The sequence below is a fragment of the Rhinopithecus roxellana genome, chromosome 3 (genome assembly GCF_007565055.1).
Source record: "Rhinopithecus roxellana isolate Shanxi Qingling chromosome 3, ASM756505v1, whole genome shotgun sequence".
In the NCBI taxonomy this organism is placed as follows: Eukaryota; Metazoa; Chordata; class Mammalia; order Primates; family Cercopithecidae; genus Rhinopithecus; species Rhinopithecus roxellana.
The window spans coordinates 158,311,423-158,328,440 of record NC_044551.1 but is presented as its reverse complement, the minus strand read 5'-3'; the positions used below and the strand labels follow the sequence as shown (position 1 = coordinate 158,328,440).

At 45.3% G+C, this 17,018-nt stretch overlaps 1 protein-coding gene across 2 annotated transcripts; it reads left to right on the top strand.

The window, feature by feature from the left end:
- The first annotated feature begins 35 nt into the window (after nt 1-35).
- Nucleotides 36-16,577, top strand: HDAC3 (histone deacetylase 3). Of its 2 annotated transcripts, XM_010388246.2 has the most exons (15): nt 36-191; nt 298-380; nt 1,976-2,118; nt 6,784-6,865; nt 6,993-7,049; nt 7,175-7,230; nt 7,607-7,740; nt 8,264-8,344; nt 8,717-8,790; nt 8,946-9,010; nt 10,837-10,926; nt 11,049-11,107; nt 11,356-11,435; nt 11,755-11,912; nt 15,915-16,577. In XM_010388246.2, the coding sequence occupies exons 1-15, from the start codon at nt 137-139 to the stop codon at nt 15,982-15,984; spliced, it is 1,287 nt and encodes a 428-aa protein (XP_010386548.1). In that variant the 5' UTR covers nt 36-136; the 3' UTR covers nt 15,985-16,577. The 2 variants fall into 2 exon arrangements, with proteins under 2 accessions (XP_010386548.1, XP_030783660.1); XM_030927800.1 differs by lacking the exons at nt 36-191; nt 298-380 and adding an exon at nt 6,192-6,216 and having other exon boundaries at nt 2,002-2,118; nt 15,915-16,573.
- Nucleotides 16,578-17,018: the final 441 nt, after the last annotated feature.

Genomic DNA, 17,018 nt, shown 5'->3' with positions numbered 1-17,018 from the left:
GGGTGTGGCTGGAGGCGGGACCGCAACGCCCAGTTCCGCAGAGGCAGGCTACGTGCTTGCGCAGCACGCACGGCTGGGGAGGGGTTCGCGGCGGGCGGCGGGCGGCGGAGGCGCGGGGCCTGCTCCCGCCGGCACCATGGCCAAGACCGTGGCCTATTTCTACGACCCCGACGTGGGCAACTTCCACTATGGTGAGGAAACAGGGCTATGCATGAGGGGTTGGGACGCGGAGTTTTTGAGGCGGGGGGTTGCAACTCCGGGGTGAGAGCTGACGAACTCTCTTCTCCCCACCCCCAGGAGCTGGACACCCTATGAAGCCCCATCGCTTGGCATTGACCCATAGCCTGGTCCTGCATTACGGTCTCTATAAGAAGATGATCGTGAGTTTCGCCGCCTCGGCCGGGGGTTGGTGGGGGTGGGGCGAGCTGTGGCGGAAGGGATAGGTGGGCTGGACTGAGTGCATCAAGTGCAACCCGCCACTAGAGTAGCGGGGAGCTGGATAGAAGACACCGGAGTACCTTGAAAGTGCTGGGTGTTGGAGGTGGCGTCCTCTGCTTAATGGAAAGTACTTTCTCAGCTCAGGTCGGCCACCCTCTGACTATAGGCACACTGGCCCTTGGCCTAGGGTTAGGGTGATGTGGGGGCTGGTTTGAAGACAGAAGGAGTGTTCCTCCTCTGCATTTTAGAGTGTGGATAGGGCCTTGGTCTCAGGAATTAGGGTTAGGGGAGCGGATATCACTGTATCAGGGTGTAAGGTTTACCCTCAGTTCCCACTCCTCTTTTGCCACCTTTCTTTACCTCCAAGGAGCCAGGGCTCCAGGGTGGAACGATACTGCCGTGTTTGTAAATGTGTATGTGCGTGTGGAAGAGAGGAGATATCTTAGGAATTCCTTTTTCAGCCCGGAATACCTCTACATGGTTCTGCTTAATCGCTATCCAGTTTTTCATCTCCCAGACATACACATGCTGTCCTCCCAGCATGGAATTTATGGCTGTGATATGAGATAGTAACAGTTAAGCCAGGCCAGGTGTGGTGGCCCATGCCTGTAATCCCAGCACTTTGGGAGGCTGAAATGGGAGGATCGCTTGAGGCCAGGAGTTGGAGACCAGCTTGGGCCACAGTGGGACCCACATCTCTACAAAAATAAAAAATAAAAAAAGTAGCCATGTGTGGTGGGTGTGCCTGTAATCCTAACTACTTGGGAGGCTGAGGCGAGAGGATGGCTTGGGCCCAGGAGTTTGAAGTTACAGTGAGCTATGATCAGCAGCCTGAGTTGACAGGGAGGACCTTGTCTCAAAAGAAAAAATAAGACAAAACAGCTAAGCCCAGGCTTTATGTGTTGCTAGGGAAGCTAGTGAACAATATGAATGAATGTTCATTGCTTGTGCCCAGGCACAGACAAATAGATTGGTCATAGAAAAGACTGAGGTGATGTTAGTGCAGGAATCTTTATCCCTTGAGATTGTTTGCCTATATGTACCTGTGTGCATTTTCTGGGAGAAGAAAGCTTTTTCTTGTCCAGTTTTCAAAGAGGTGTGACACATCCCCCCGACTTTCCAAAGATAGTAAACTTTTGATTTTAATTAGAAAGTTGACATATATCCCATATATTTGACTCCAGAAAGAAGAATCCAGAGGAAAGAGGACAGAATCAGAGCTTGGGGGAGGAGATGAGCGTGGAGAGAACTGGGAATAGGAGATCCAAGAAACAGGGCAGGTGGATCAGGGCTCAAAGTTGAGAAGGTACAATAGGCTGAGCTGGAGGTGGAAAGGAAAAGAAATGGTCTTCAGGGGGCTCATTCGTAATAACTCACTTAGTTAATCGGAGTCTCTCTATTGACTTAAGGATTGTGGGATGAGGGGAATGCTATGTTTGGCTTCATACAGTCTCCAGGGCTGGGTTCAGTATGGGTGGTCTGAGCCTGTGGAGTGGGGCTGACTCTGGCTGGGTTCATCTTGTGTCTCCATCCCGAGGTCTTCAAGCCATACCAGGCCTCCCAGCATGACATGTGCCGCTTCCACTCCGAGGACTACATTGACTTCCTGCAGAGAGTCAGCCCCACCAATATGCAAGGCTTCACCAAGAGTCTTAATGCCTTCAACGTAGGCGATGACTGGTGAGGGAGGACTGGGACTTTTGATGTCTAATAGTTTAATGCCAAGCCCTTCAGTGAGGTCTTTTGGCAGCAGTGGGAAGATCTCAAGGGGGGCCTACTTGTCAATGAATCATAATTCACTTACTTGTTTATTCAATAAATATTTATTGGTCACTTGTTCTAGGCCAGGCCCTGTGCTAAGTGCTGGGAATGCAGTGATGAACAAAAACAAAATTTTAATACTGTATTTTTGCTAAGTCTTATGAAGAGGAGGTGTATGACAGATTATGAGAGTATATATGTGGAGAATTGTTTAGCTTGGTGTAGTGGCTGGTCGGTGGGGCCTTCCTAGAGGAAGTAAAGATTGAGCTGAGATCTGAAAAAAGAGTAGAAGTAATGAGATGAAAGGTGGTTGAAGGGTGAGGGGAGGAGTATAGCAGGCAGTAGGGACAAGTGCTAAGGGTCTGTGGTAGGATTGAGTATGACTCATTTGAGGAACAGAAAAAAGGCCAAGTGCAGAATATGAAGAGGAGGTGAACTGAATTGAGGCTAAAGAAATAGGGCCTTTTAAAAGTAAACAGCTCTATTATGAATTGGGGTTTTTACCCCTAGAGTAGAGGGAAGCTATCAAAGTTTTTTAAACAGTCCTGATCTTAAGAGGGCAGTTAAAAAAACAAAAAAACAACAAAGGAGTGGTTTGATACCATGAGGTTTACATTGAGCTTGTATCATCCATAGAAGAGTCAGGATTAGAGCCTGTGGGGAAGGGAGTAGACAACAAAGATAAGCCATGGTCTTTGCTTACACTCTACTCTACATCCATGAAAAAATAGTGACCATCACAGCCACCAGTTCCTCAATTCTACTCATTTTTGTTTTTAAACTTTCTATTAGGGAAAATTTCAAACATTTCAGAAAGTGAAGTAGTGCAGTGACTTCCCATCCATCACCTAGCTTTAACACTTAGGAGCAAATGGCCACTCTTTTTTTTTTTTTTTTTGAGACAGAGTCTCACTCTGTAGCCCAGGCTGGAGTGCAGTCTTGACTCACTGCAACCTCTGCCTCCTGGGTTCAAGTGATTCTTATGCCTCAGACTCCCGAGTAGCTGGAATTACAGGTGCCTGCCACCATGCCCGAATAATTTTTGTATGTTTAGTAGAGATGGGGTTTCACCATGTTGGTCAGGCTTGATTTGAACTCCTGACCTCAGGTGATCCACCAGCCTCAGGCTCCAAAAGTGCTGGGATTACAGGCATGAGCCGTTGCGCCCGGCTGAGCAAATGGCCACTCTTACTTCATCTATACTCCCTCATGTTAGATTGTTTTAAAGCAAATCCTAGATGTTATATCCTTTTATCCATAAATATTTTATTATGTATCGCTCAATGATACTCTTTTAAAAGAAAAAGTATCATTATCAAACCTAAAAAGTTAAGTGATTCCTTAATGTCATCAAATATGCAATCAGTATTCAAATTTCTGCAGTTGTCTCATAATTATTTTGTAGTTAGTTTAAATCTGGATCTAAACAAGATCCAGTGCTTTTGGTTGATAGGTCTCTTAAGACTTTTAATTTGTAGCTTTTCTGTCACTCCCTTGAATGTATTTCTTGAAGAAAACAGATTGTTGATCCAGCAGAGTTTCTTATGATAGCTACCATTTATTGAGTGCTTACTCTCTAGGTATTATGCCAAGGGTTGCTGGTAAATCCACTTAATTCTCAAGCCAGTCCTTAGATATATTATAATAGACCTTTTTCTGATGTTATACATAAGTAAACTGAGGTTTGGGAATATTTAGGTAACAGCCTCAGTCACATAACTGGCCATTGGAGTGTGCATGATCCAGATCCCAGGTTTTTAAACCACTAATCTGTTTTCCTGAAAGATCTTAATGACAGATCTTTCTGTCATTAAGAAATGACAGGGCTGTAGGATAGAGGCCAACTCATTAGGATGGCATTGGCACCTTTCCAACTTTATCCCTACACCTTAGCTGCACGGGATGCCTTCCTGGAATGCCCTTAGTTCTGTATTCAGCCTCTTCAAGGCCTTCTCAGTCTTCGCACACCATCTCCATGAAACCTTTCTTGACCACACCAGCCCATAGAGCTCTGTCCTGCACACACTGCACTGCTCATTTGGTGTTCAGTCACGTGCTGTCTCGGGAGAGTTCTTGTTTTTTTGTTAATATTCCTGCTGCTATTTCTGAGCTCACTTTCTAGGTCTGAGAATACAGGGTCAGCCCTTAAGCCACACTGGGGTCCTGTAGATGCTGTTTGTGCAATTAGGGAATGCTAATTAGAATACTATCTCTGGGCTATTTATGCTGCATCAGTCTTCCTGTCAAACAAGTTACAGTTGTCTTATCTGTATTTCTGATGAGAATCAGGAATTTTTCTTCTGTTTAATGAATTTCCAATTGCTTTCAAAGTACTCTAACATAAATAGCCAAATTGTACTACAGGCCTTTAAATGAAAAAAATAAAAAAGCAGTCCCAGGCCGGGTGTGGTAGCTCATGCCTGTAATCCCAGCACTTTAGGAGGCCGAGGCGGGTGGATCACCTAAGGTCAGGAGTTCAAGACCAGCCTGGCCAACACGGTGAAATCCCATCTCTACTAAAAATACAAAAATTAGCCAGGCGTGGTGGTGCATGCCTTTAGTTCCAGCTGCTCTGGGAGACTGAGGCAGGATAATTGCTTGAAGCCAGGAGGCGGAGGTTGCAGTGAGCTGAGATTGCGCCATTGTACTCCAGCCTGGACAACAGAGCGAGACTCTCTCAAAAAAAAAAAAAAATTCTAGACCTCTCCCTTTCACCCATAAATCCCTCTGCCCAGTGACAGCCACTTTCAGCTCCTTTCCCTATGTCTTCTGGTATTTACCTTTGGATTTTTAAATAATAATAATATTAATTGACTATTATTACTAATCTGTAATCCTTAGGGAATACCTGTTATATACTAGGTACTGTTCTAAGTGCTTTACAGCCGTTAGCTTATTTAATCTCAACAACCCCTGTGAAGCAGGATCTATTATTGTTTCCTTTTACAGAAGAGGACACTTAGGCACAGAAAGGTTAAACAGTTTGTACAACCTCACTATCATTAGTAGGTGTTAAAGAACTAGAATTTGAACCTAAGTAGTCTGGCTCCAGAATCTGTGCTTGTAATCATACTGCCCTCCTGTATTGTCTCTCATTGCTATTTCTTCATCTGTCAATTTTAGGTAGTATCTGTTAAGCTCTTAGTATGGGATATGAGCATTTAGTCTTCTTACCCCATCACGTTGGCTTCCTTTCCCCTTTCAGCTTCATAATAATTTAAAAATAAATCAGTATTCTATGTTTACATTATTATAACTCTGAAAGATTCATTTACTATCAAGCCAAATAGTATAGTGTGATTTAATCTATTTTCTTCTAAAGCTTTTTGTTTTTCCTGGAGCTGACAATTGCATTATTTTTTCATTTGCTTAGTTTTCTAGGTATTAATCTCTAATTCTTTCCAAACCTTTTGAGAAACTGTAAAACTCTACAATTCTCGCTGGAACCTGGGAGGCGGAGGCTGTGGTGAGGCCACTGCACCCCAGCCTGGGCGACAGAGCGAGACTCCATCTTAAAAAACAAACAAAAAGCCCCTACAGTTCTGTTTTTCACATGGTCAAATGTGTCAGCTGCACTATTTTTCTTTTTTTTGAGACCTAAAACTAGGGATTGCCTAAGCCTTTCCTCTTTAAAAAGTCAGGTTTATATAGGTATAACTTGCATACAGTAAAATTAACCTTTTTTAGGTGTAAGAGTTCAGAGAGTTTTGATAGAATATATCAAGGTGTAGGGCCAGCGCCGATGGCTCACACCTGTAGTCCCAACACTTTGGAAGGCCAAGGCAGGAGGATCACTTATGCCTAGGAGTTCGAGACCAGCTTGGGCAACATAGTGAGACCCTGTCTCTACAAAAAAAAAAAAGTATCAAGGTATAGGAAATTTCCATTACCTGACAAAGGTCACTCACCCTTTTGTAGTTAATATCTTCTCTCCAACCTAGATCCAGCCAACTACTGATCTGATGTCTGTCCTTATATTTTACTTTTTCCAGAATGTTGCATAAATGGAGTCATACAGTAAGTAGCCTTTTGTGTCTGGCTTCAAGCCTTTGCTTTTTATAAAGAATAACAATGGTAATAATTATAACTGACATTTATTAAAGGCTTAGCAGATACTGTATACTGTGCCACAGGCTTTTTGTGGGTTATCTCATCACCGTTTCACACATGTAGGTATACAATTCTTTCTTTAAAATGTGTGACTGTGAAGAATATTATTGAACATTATGTTAAAATGTGTTACACTGAGACTAAGAAAAACAGAGCTCATGTTTTCTTTCAACTGATTTCCTTTTAACATTGTACTTCAGTACCTGGAAGCTGCTTGCTTCTTTCCCCAGCTAGGATACAAACTCCCTGACAGTTAAATGCTTCTTTACTTCCCATCCAGTGCCTTGCACAGGGCTTGGTACATGGTTTGATCCAAAATATTTGTTGAATAAATTTGCAGATAGCACAGGTGTGTAGGAGGGGGAGAGAAGGTTCTTGAAAAATGGAGATTGGAGGAATCTGGAGTGGGGAGGGAGCTATGGGAAGGGCCCAGACAGAGGCAGGAGGGTTCCAACTTGTTCCTCTTCCCTGCAGCCCAGTGTTTCCCGGGCTCTTTGAGTTCTGCTCGCGTTACACAGGCGCATCTCTGCAAGGAGCAACCCAGCTGAACAACAAGGTGACATAGTCCCGAGTCCTGTTCCTCCTTTCCTCTAGATCCCTGGACTCGGGATTTAACCCTGATCCTGGGCTCCCAGCTTGAGGGGTGGGCAGGAAGGACTGTGACTTGGGTGTTTGTCTTTCAGATCTGTGATATTGCCATTAACTGGGCTGGTGGTCTGCACCATGCCAAGAAGTTTGAGGTGAGTGAGGAGGTGATGGGAAAGACAGTGGCCATCCTCGGGTAGGTGTTTAGGATGATGGTGGGGGGCAGGCAGCTGGGTAGGGGAATTGCTCCTCTCTTTATGAGACCACTGTCTTGCCATAGGCCTCTGGCTTCTGCTATGTCAACGACATTGTGATTGGCATCCTGGAGCTGCTCAAGTAAGTAGCCCAGGAGGAGATGGGGGCAGTTACGGGATTCTTGGCTGAGAAGGTCTCTCAGACCCAGCCCTGACCTTGACCTCCCTCCTCCCTGACTAGCTTCTCCCAAGTTCTTGATGCTTTATTCAGGCTGCCTCTTCCACTGCTGCAGATTCCCTGCTGCCTGCTCACATTTCAGCCTTCTCTGCATATCCCTCTTCTGTCCCTGCCTCTAGCCTCTAGCCTGGAGCCCCCAGTTGCCTTTAGGGAACTGGTGATACTAAGTTTCAGGTGACCAGGGCAGAAGCAGACTCTTCACAATTCGAGACCCGGTGTTTGGGAGGAGTGGGTCAGGGGTTCTCTTCTAGCTCAGACCCTGGCTTTGGCTTCCCTCCAGGTACCACCCTCGGGTGCTTTACATTGATATTGACATCCACCATGGTGACGGGGTTCAGGAAGCTTTCTACCTCACTGACCGGGTCATGACGGTGTCCTTCCACAAATACGGAAATTACTTCTTCCCTGGCACAGGTATGGGAATAGGGATTACTTTCCCATTTGCACCCTTCAGCTTTTTACTATGAGTGCCTCCTTCTCAGCCTTCTAGTCTCATCTCAGGTGTCCCCTCCTCAGAGAAGCCTTTCCTGACCACCCCAGTTGTCACAATCACCTCTTTCCCCATTCCTCTGTTACATCAGCCTCATTCCCTCAGAACACTCACTGCTATTTATGTTTATTGTGGTTTTTTCTTTTGTTTTGTTTATTGCCTCCCTCCTGCCTACTCCCTAAGAATATAAGCTTGGTGGCATATCGTAAATTTCATTAGTTCCGTTCACTGCTGCATCCCTACTGCCTAGGACACAGTTGGCTGAGAGTAGATCCCCCAAAACTCTTTGCCAAATGAATGCAAGCTGCAAGAGATTTAGTGGCTCTAGGGAGTTTATGGTGAAGCTACACAGATGCAGTGAGAGGCTCCCAGAGTGCGGATTGGGGTTGAAACAACTGGGCTGTGGGTGCTTCCCATGTGTGGCTACCACCACCCGCTTCCCTATAGGTGACATGTATGAAGTCGGGGCAGAGAGTGGCCGCTACTACTGTCTGAATGTGCCCCTGCGGGATGGCATTGATGACCAGAGTAAGTATTGAAGTCTTCCCTCTGTTCCCTAGGCCCCTTCTTTTTCTCCTTGAAATAACCTCTTCTGCCTCGTATCGTCTGCTGTTGGGTCCAGGTGTCCTTAAGGATGAAGGGCCTTCAGAGGGACCATGAATCCCTGGGAATTGTATGCAACATATCATGTATATGTGCTTTTTTCTGGGAAAAGTCATTGGCTTTCATCAGTCACTCACAGCAGTCTGGGACCCCTTCCAGAAGTTTCAGACCAATGATTTGGTTCTTTTGGGTTGCCCCTTTCCTGGGCTACATGCTCGCTCAACCCCCTTTTTCCTTTTGTTCCCTGTCTCCCCATCCCCTTGGGGTGCCAGGTGCCCATCTTTGGCCCTCTCCCAGGTTACAAGCACCTTTTCCAGCCGGTTATCAACCAGGTAGTGGACTTCTACCAACCCACATGCATTGTGCTCCAGGTAATACTGTCAGTTCCTCCTCAGGAGTGTTCTGCCTGGGCTTGGGGAAAGAGGGCAAGGGAAGAGGAGGTTCTTTAGGTTGGTGATAGACGGGGTATCTGTGATGTTCTGATCAGTTATCTCACTGCACTTGCCTGGGCTTTTGCTTTTTGCAGTGTGGAGCTGACTCTCTGGGCTGTGATCGATTGGGCTGCTTTAACCTCAGCATCCGAGGGCATGGGTGAGACTTGCTCTCCTTCTTCTCCGCAAGGTTTTCAAGTGGCCTTGAACTTCAGTACGTGGGTGGGGGTAGTTGGGGAATGGGCCTCACCTCTGCTTGGAAATCAAAAGTAGCTATAAATTGTACTTGAACTAGAAATGTCATCTTGAACAGAGTTCCCTAGATGGTCATTCATTCACAATATATTTTTATTAAGCACCTATTATGTTCCAGGCATCATACCACATCATGGGGATGGAATGAGGAGTCTCCTGTGGAGTTTACAGTTTAGGAAACAGACAAAAAATAAATAATCAAATGAAATAGATTGTTATAGATTCTATGAAAGAAAAAAGAAAGCTGAGACACAGGATACAATGGGGGACCTACTTTAGATAGCATGATTTGGAAAAGTTTTTCTGAAGAAGTAAAATTTGAGCTGAGACCTGGAGACTAAGGAGTGAGTCATAAGAGGAGCAGAGAGAAGCCTGTCCAAAGCATTGACAAAGGCCCACAAAAGGCTCTGAGGGCTGGGCCCAGTGGCACACACCTATAATCCCAACACTTTGAGAGGCCAAAGTGGGAGAATTGCCTGAGGCTAGGAGTTTGAGACCAGCCTGGGCAATGTAGCAAGAGCCATCTCTACAGAAAATAAAAAACAACATCAGCTGGGCATGATGGTGCATGCCTATAGTCCTAGCTACTCAGGAAGCTGAGGCAGGAGGATCACTTGAGCCCAGGAGTTTGAGGTTACAGTGAGCTATGATTATGCCACTGGACTTCAGTCTGGGCAACAGAGTGAGACACTGTTTCTTTAAAAAAAAAAAAAAAGGCTGTAGCAGGAATGAGCTGATGAAGTAGAATGCAGGGAGCAGGCTGGAGGTAGTTTGAGGTGAGGTCTGAGAAGCTGGCCATGGTGAGATTGTGCAGAGCCTTTAAACCCTGGTAAGGAGTTTGAATTATATTCCAAACATGATGGGAAACCATTGAAGGATTTTAAGCAGGAAAGTGACATGATCCAATCTGTGTTTGAAAGTGACTATTCTGACTGCTGAATAGAGAAAAGTTTGGCTGGGGAATGGGGATGGAAGTGGGAAGACCAGTTGGGAAGCCATGGTGTTGGTTAGGTGCCCAGACTAAGGTGAAGGAGGTGGCAATGAAGAACAACAGCCACAACCCGGCTGTTTCAACACACACACACATATATATGGTTTTTTTTTTTTTCTTTTTTGAGATGGAGTCTTGCTCTGTCGCCCAGGCTGGAGTGCAGTGGCACAATCTTAGCTCACTGCAAGCTCCGCCTCCTGGGTTCAAGCGATTCTCCTGCCTCAGCCTCCTGAGTAGCTGGGACTACAGGCATGTGCCATCATACCTGGTGCTCTCTCTCTCTATATATAAGTATATATGTATATTTTTTATTTTTAGTAGAGACTGAGTTTTGCCACGTTGCCCAGGCTGGTCTCAAACTCCTGAGCTCAGGCAATCCATCTGCTTCAGCCTCCCAAAGTGCTAGCATTACAGGCGTAAGCACCGCACCGGGCATGAGTTATATTTTCAAGGCTAGAATTGACAGAACTTGCATTGATGAGAGTAGTTGGTTAACACGCAGGGTGCCAGGGAGGGTGTTGAGCAGAACAGAGGTGGGACTGTGCTTTATTTTAAAATTTTTATTGAGACACAGCATATAAAGTATATGCAAATCTTAAGGGTATGACATAATGAATTTCACTATGCAGCTAAAGATTTGGAACATTTATAGTTTTCTTGTGCTCCTTTCAGGCAATACCTAAAGGTATTTACCTTGTCTTTTGATAACCTCCACATCTTCCTCTGGTTCCTTTTAACAGGGAATGCGTCGAATATGTCAAGAGCTTCAATATCCCTCTACTGGTGCTGGGTGGTGGTGGTTATACTGTCCGAAATGTTGCCCGTTGCTGGTGAGCACCCTCCTGATTTCCTCCCCTGTTGTCCAGTGTGAGCTAGGGTGTCCCTCAGATATGGCCACATGGGCCCTTCAGCCCACTTGGTCAGCCTGCTCCCCTCTGCTGGTTGGTTTCAGGACATATGAGACATCGCTGCTGGTAGAAGAGGCCATTAGTGAGGAGCTTCCCTATAGTGGTAAGGACTACCCCACAACACCCCCATAACAGGAAGGCTGTTCTCACCAGATTCCAGAATGACCTGGTTTGAAGGCAGATGGGAAATTTTACACTTTCAGAGCTCTGCAGACTAAACCCCTGGGCTCAGAGCAGGGAAAAGATTGGGCAGCTATTATGTAGGTGTTCTGGATGGGAAGGAAAAAGATTGGGAAATCTTGGTAGCTGCCTTTCTCAGTCTGAGCCATACTTTCTCCTCTCCTCCCCAAGAATACTTCGAGTACTTTGCCCCAGACTTCACACTTCATCCAGATGTCAGCACCCGCATCGAGAATCAGAACTCACGCCAGGTCAGCAGCTCAGAAAAGCTGAGCACAAACTTCTCCTGAAAGGTGGAACTCAGGAGAAGTCAAAGATGTGGGAAGTAGGAAAAACCAAGGAGAAGGAAGTTCTAAGTCATCACTGTCACTGTTATTGGCTAGGAGGCAGTCCAGGTTAAAGTAGAGGCAGTTGGGGTTGGTGGGGAGGGACAGCTATCAATTGGGGGACCTGAACTAGAGGTACCATCGAGATGAAAACCAGGATGGTAGGGGTAAAAGGCAACTAGGAGATTGTATGCCCTGGGAATCACTGGGAACTTCTCGCTCTCTATTCCTCATTTCTAACCAGTATCTGGACCAGATCCGCCAGACAATCTTTGAAAATCTGAAGATGCTGAACCATGCACCTAGTGTCCAGATTCATGACGTGCCTGCAGACCTCCTGACCTATGACAGGACTGATGAGGCTGATGCAGAGGAGAGGGGTCCTGAGGAGAACTATAGCAGGTCTGGGAGCAGGGACTTCAGCCTACTTCCAATAGGCTTGCTGGGGAGGTTTAAAAGGGAAAAAGTAAATGAGAAGGTATTAGCTTACTTGCTTCTGGCTTACTTCCTTTAGTCTGCTACAATTTCCTCACTCTTTTCTTTGCTGTTATAACACGTATTTATTGTAAAATTTTAAAACAGCATCAAAATATGTTGTTTGCTTTCACACAATCCCAGACCCATTCCACAGGAGTAACCACTGTTAATAGTTTTTATTTTAGATAGGCCTTTTTCTATAGATTGCAAATATGCTGTTCTGTATGTACATATAAACAAACACATACACACTCATTTACAGTTTGTGTGGTTTTTAGTTTTTTATAAATACAAATAGAGTCATTCTACATATGCTGCTTTACATGATATGGCTGGTTCCAGTTAGCTAATATAAATCTGCCTCAGTATTTTATCAGCTGTATAATAATCTATTGTGTGGATAGATTATTTTCCATTTTTTTGGTATTACAGTAATAATGTGGCAATGAACCCCCTTACATATACATCTTTGCATTCTTGTTTGAGTGGGTTAGATAGTAGAACGGTTGCTGCTAGGTCAAAGGCTGTGTGCACTAATTTTTTTTTTTTTTTTTTTGAGACAAGGTCTCATTCTGTCATCCAGGCTGGAGTACAGTGGCATGATTATAGCTCACTGCAATCTTGAACTCCTAGGTTCAAGTGATCCTCCTGCCTCAGCGTGTCGAGTAGCTGGGATCATAGGTGTGCACCACCACACCTGGTTAATTTTTTTTTTTTTTTGTAGAGACGGAGTCTTGCCTTGTTGCCCAGGCTGCTCTCAAACTCCTGGGCTCAAATTCCCACCCTGGCCTTCCAAAGTGCTGGGATTATAGGCGTGAGCCACTGAGCCTGGCCTAAATTTTTTATTTTTATTTTTATTTTTATTTTTATTTTATTTTTTTGAGATGGAGTCTCGCCTTGTCACCCAGGCTAGAGTGCAGTGGCGCGATCTAGGCTTACTGCAAGCTCCGCCTCCCGGGTTCACGCCATTCTCCTGTCTCAGCCTCCTGAGTAGCTGGGACTACAGGCGCCCACCACCACGCCTGGCTAATTTTTTTGTATTTTTAGTAGTGATGGGGTTTCACTGTGTTAGCCAGGATGGTCTCGATCTCCTGATGTCGTGATCTGCCAGCCTTGGCCTCCCAAAGTGCTGGGATTACAAGCGTGAGCCACTGCGCCCGGCCTAAAATTTTTTATATTTGCTGCCAAATTACCATCCAGAAAGTCTGTAGTGGCTTATAGTCTTGCCAGCATTTTACTCAGTCTTTCCAGGTCTTGAGCTGGACAGGGTCACTGCCTGCATACTGCTCTCTAAGGCTCTTTGATTTCTTTGCTCTGTTAATTTTTTCAGGTGGGATAATTGTATTGTGGTTATGTTGTTTTTCAAAAAAAAAAGAAGTCTTTATCTTTCTGAGATACATACAAAATATTTGTAGGTGGAATGAATTAGGGGGAAAAAAGGATAGGATAGAATTTTTTTTAAATCCCAAAACTTTACTGAAAAATGAAAGGAAAAGACAACAGAACCCAGAAGTACAGAAACAGATGCACTTAATGGAGAACAGATTTCCTTACGTGACTAAGGGATAACCACAGCTGGACACTTGTGGGACACACAGTCCTGCTCCCACGCAGGGTTAGAGGTTTGAGCCGGCTCTGCTGCAGAGCTTGATGGGCTTCTCAGCCCCTTCTAGAATCTGCTTCTGTCTTAGAGTTCAGGCCTCCGTATCTCTCCTCTGGACCTGGGCTTTACTGCTCTGACTCTTGGGGCCCTCTCCAGCTCTCCTCCTCCAAGGATATCTCCTGATCCCCTCTCCTGGGTGAGGAAGTGTCTGAACATCTGGCTTCAGGGCTTCCAGGATTTACGGAAATTGCTTTTCATTGTCTGGTTTGGTTTGGTAAAACCTGTTTTTAAGTTCTTCCTTTTGTAGAGGTTTGGGTTTTTTATCAATAGCTCCACGCTGGCATCTGGGCCTAGTCTCTGCATTATAATAATACCACCCGCTTTCAACAGCCAGCAGAAGCCTCAGGCCTCTTCCTGTTCCTAAGCCCTACCTCTCTGTCAGGCCACCCACTGAGTTTCTGTTCTTCTTTGATGCCTATAGCTCCAGCTTGCATATGACTTGCAGAGTAGAAATAGGAAGAGTTACCACTTTTTGTGGGTTTGCCAAGCACCAGACACTACAAAGTGCTGTCTAATTATTACAACCTATGTATAATCATTCTGTTGCCATCAGACAACTCTGATAGCTTTTATTCTCAGATTAACACTGGAGGAATCTAAGGCTCAGCAAGATTAAGTAACTTTCTTTCTTTATTTCTTTCTTTTTTTTTTGAGACAGAGTTTCGCTCTTTTTGCCCAGGCTGGAGTACAATGGCATGATCTCAGGCTCACCGCAACCTCTGCCTCCCGGGTTCCAGCGATTCTCCTGCCTTAGCCTCCCAAGTAGCTGGGATTACAGGCATGCGCCTCCACGCCCAGCTAATTTTTTTTTGTATTTTTAGTAGAAATGGGGTTTCTCCATGTTAGGCTGGTCTCAAACTCCTGACCTCAGGTGATCCGCCTGACTGGGCCTCCCAAAGTGCTAGGATTACAGGCTACAGGCATGAGCCACCTCGCCCGGCGAGACTAAGTAACTTTCTGAAGGTCACATGGCTAGTTAAATATCAGGGCTGAGATTCAACCTGATTCTCTGATTCCACACCTTTAACGCTGTGCACTTAGAAGTAACTGAGACATTGCTTACCCAGCAGATAAGGCCTTTCCTGGCTTAGTTCCTTAGTTTCTCTTTGATGACTTTCTCTATTCTCCGTGTCCCAGAGAATACGTTTCTATTTTTTTTTTCTTTTTCTTTTTCTTTTTTTTTTTTGAGACAGAGTCTCACTCTGTTGCCAGGCTGGAGTGCAGTGGCTAATCCCGGCTCACTGCAACCTCTGCCTCCCAGGTTCAAGCGATTCTCCTGCCTCAGCCTCCTGAGTAGCTGAGATTACAGGCATGCGCCACCACACCCGGCTAATTTTTTTATTTTTAGAGTAGAAACGGGGTTTCACCATGTTGGCCAGGATGGTCTTGATCTCTTGACCTTGTGATCCACCTGCCTTGGCCTCCCAAAGTGCGGGATTACAGGTGTGAGCCACCACACCTGGCCTTTGAGAATACTTTTTGAAAAAGAAAGAAACCAATATTGAGTACCTGTTGGGCCCTGTTTTGCTTTCACATCCATTCTTTCACTGTGGGTTTATAATACCACATCACTCTTCTTAAAATTAAAACTCTCCTTTACCTTGCACTTAGAAGAAAATCCAAAATTTTGACTGTGGCTTAAAAAGGTCCTGCATGCTAGCCCTTACCTATACCCAGGATCTCATTTCTAACTACTCTCCATCGTGCACAGTGCTCCCAGCTGTCCTGGCCTCCTTGTTCTTACTGGAGTACATCAGTCTCTTTTCATTTCATGATCTCTGTAGTTGGTTTTCTTGCAGCTTGGAATGGCCTTCCTGAAGTCTTTCCCTGGTTAGCTCCTCCTGAGACTTGAGGTCTTACGTTCATAAGGTCTTATGTGCCAGTATTCCTGTCTGAAATTTCACCCTTTTGCTCCCATCACCTTCAGTCATATCACTTCATTTTATTAATTGTACTCTCCATCATCTGAAATTATCATATTTATTTACTTTGTTACTAGTCTCATTTATTAGGTAAGCTTTTTGAGGATAGACAAACCTTGTCTGGCTTGTTACTCTACTGTACTGCTAAGGTTTATGACAATGTCTGTATAGAGTAGTTCCTTAATGTTTATTTGATACGTGAATGGGTGAATGAATAGCAGTCTCTACCAACAAGAGGAGGAGTGGTTCTCAATGGGGCCTGAGAAATGGCTTTGGAAGAGGGTGATGGGAGAAGATTAGAACTTGGAGTGAGATCCTGACCTCTCTCCCCTTGCTTTGCAGGCCAGAGGCACCCAATGAGTTCTATGATGGAGACCATGACAATGACAAGGAAAGTGATGTGGAGATTTAAGAGTGGCTTGGGATGCTGTGTCCCAAGGAATTTCTTTTCACCTCTTGGTTGGACTGGAGGGAAAAGGAGTGGCTCCTAGAGTCCTGGAGTGGTCACCCCAGGGCTTTTGCTGACTCTGGGAAAGAGTCTGGAGACCACATTTGGTTCTCGAACCATCTACCCCCTTTTCCTCTCTCTCCTAAGGCCTGACAGTGGTACCTATTAGGGATGAGATATGGACAAGGATAGCTATATGGGACATTATTGGCAGTGGGCCCTGGAGGCCAGTCCTTAGCCCCCCTTGTCCCTTATTTCTTCCCTGCTTCCCTCCAACCCAGAGATTTTGAGGGACGAACGGGTAGACAAGGACTGAGATTGTCTCTGACTTCCTTCTCCCCTGGGTTCTGACTTCTTCCTCCCCTTGGTTCCAGGGAAGATGAAGAGAGAGGGATTTGGCAGGGGCTCTGGGTCCCTGACACCTGAATCCCAGATGATGGGAAGTATGTTTTCAAGTGTTGGGAAGATATGAAAATGTTCTGTTCTCACTTTTGGCTTTATGTCCATTTTACCACTGTTTTTATCCAATAAACTAAGTCGGTATTTTTTGTACCTTTCGTCTTTCTAGGAATGTTAATTCTTGCTAGTTTCCTGTTTATGAAAGGAGAGAGAAATGGGCGTGGTGATGCATGTAATGAAAGCATAGTTAACATTCAGCACATATCCTATGTTAGGCCCTGTGTATGTATTCTACATTTATTATTGTATATATAAGAAGTTAATAGAGCATTTTGGTTAAGAGTTAGACAAACTGGCCGGGCGCGGTGGCTCAAGACTGTAATCCCAGCACTTTGGGAGGCCGAGACGGGCGGATCACGAGGTCAGGAGATCGAGACCAGCCTGGCTAATATGGTGAAACCCTGTCTCTACTAAAAAAATACAAAAAAACTAGCTGGGTGAGGTGGCGGGCGCCTGTAGTCCCACCTACTCGGGAGGCTGAGGCAGGAGAATGGCGTAAACCCGGGAGGCGGAGCTTGCAGTGAGCTGAGATCCGGCCA

Excerpts from the sequence above, each read along its gene's own strand:
- HDAC3 (XM_010388246.2), top strand. The coding sequence starts at position 137 with ATGGCCAAGACCGTGGCCTATTTCTACGACCCCGACGTGGGCAACTTC. Across the intron at positions 2,119-6,783 it reads TTCAACGTAGGCGATGACTG|CCCAGTGTTTCCCGGGCTCT; the intron begins GTGAGGGAGGAC and ends TCTTCCCTGCAG. Across the intron at positions 11,913-15,914 it reads CCTGAGGAGAACTATAGCAG|GCCAGAGGCACCCAATGAGT; the intron begins GTCTGGGAGCAG and ends CTTGCTTTGCAG.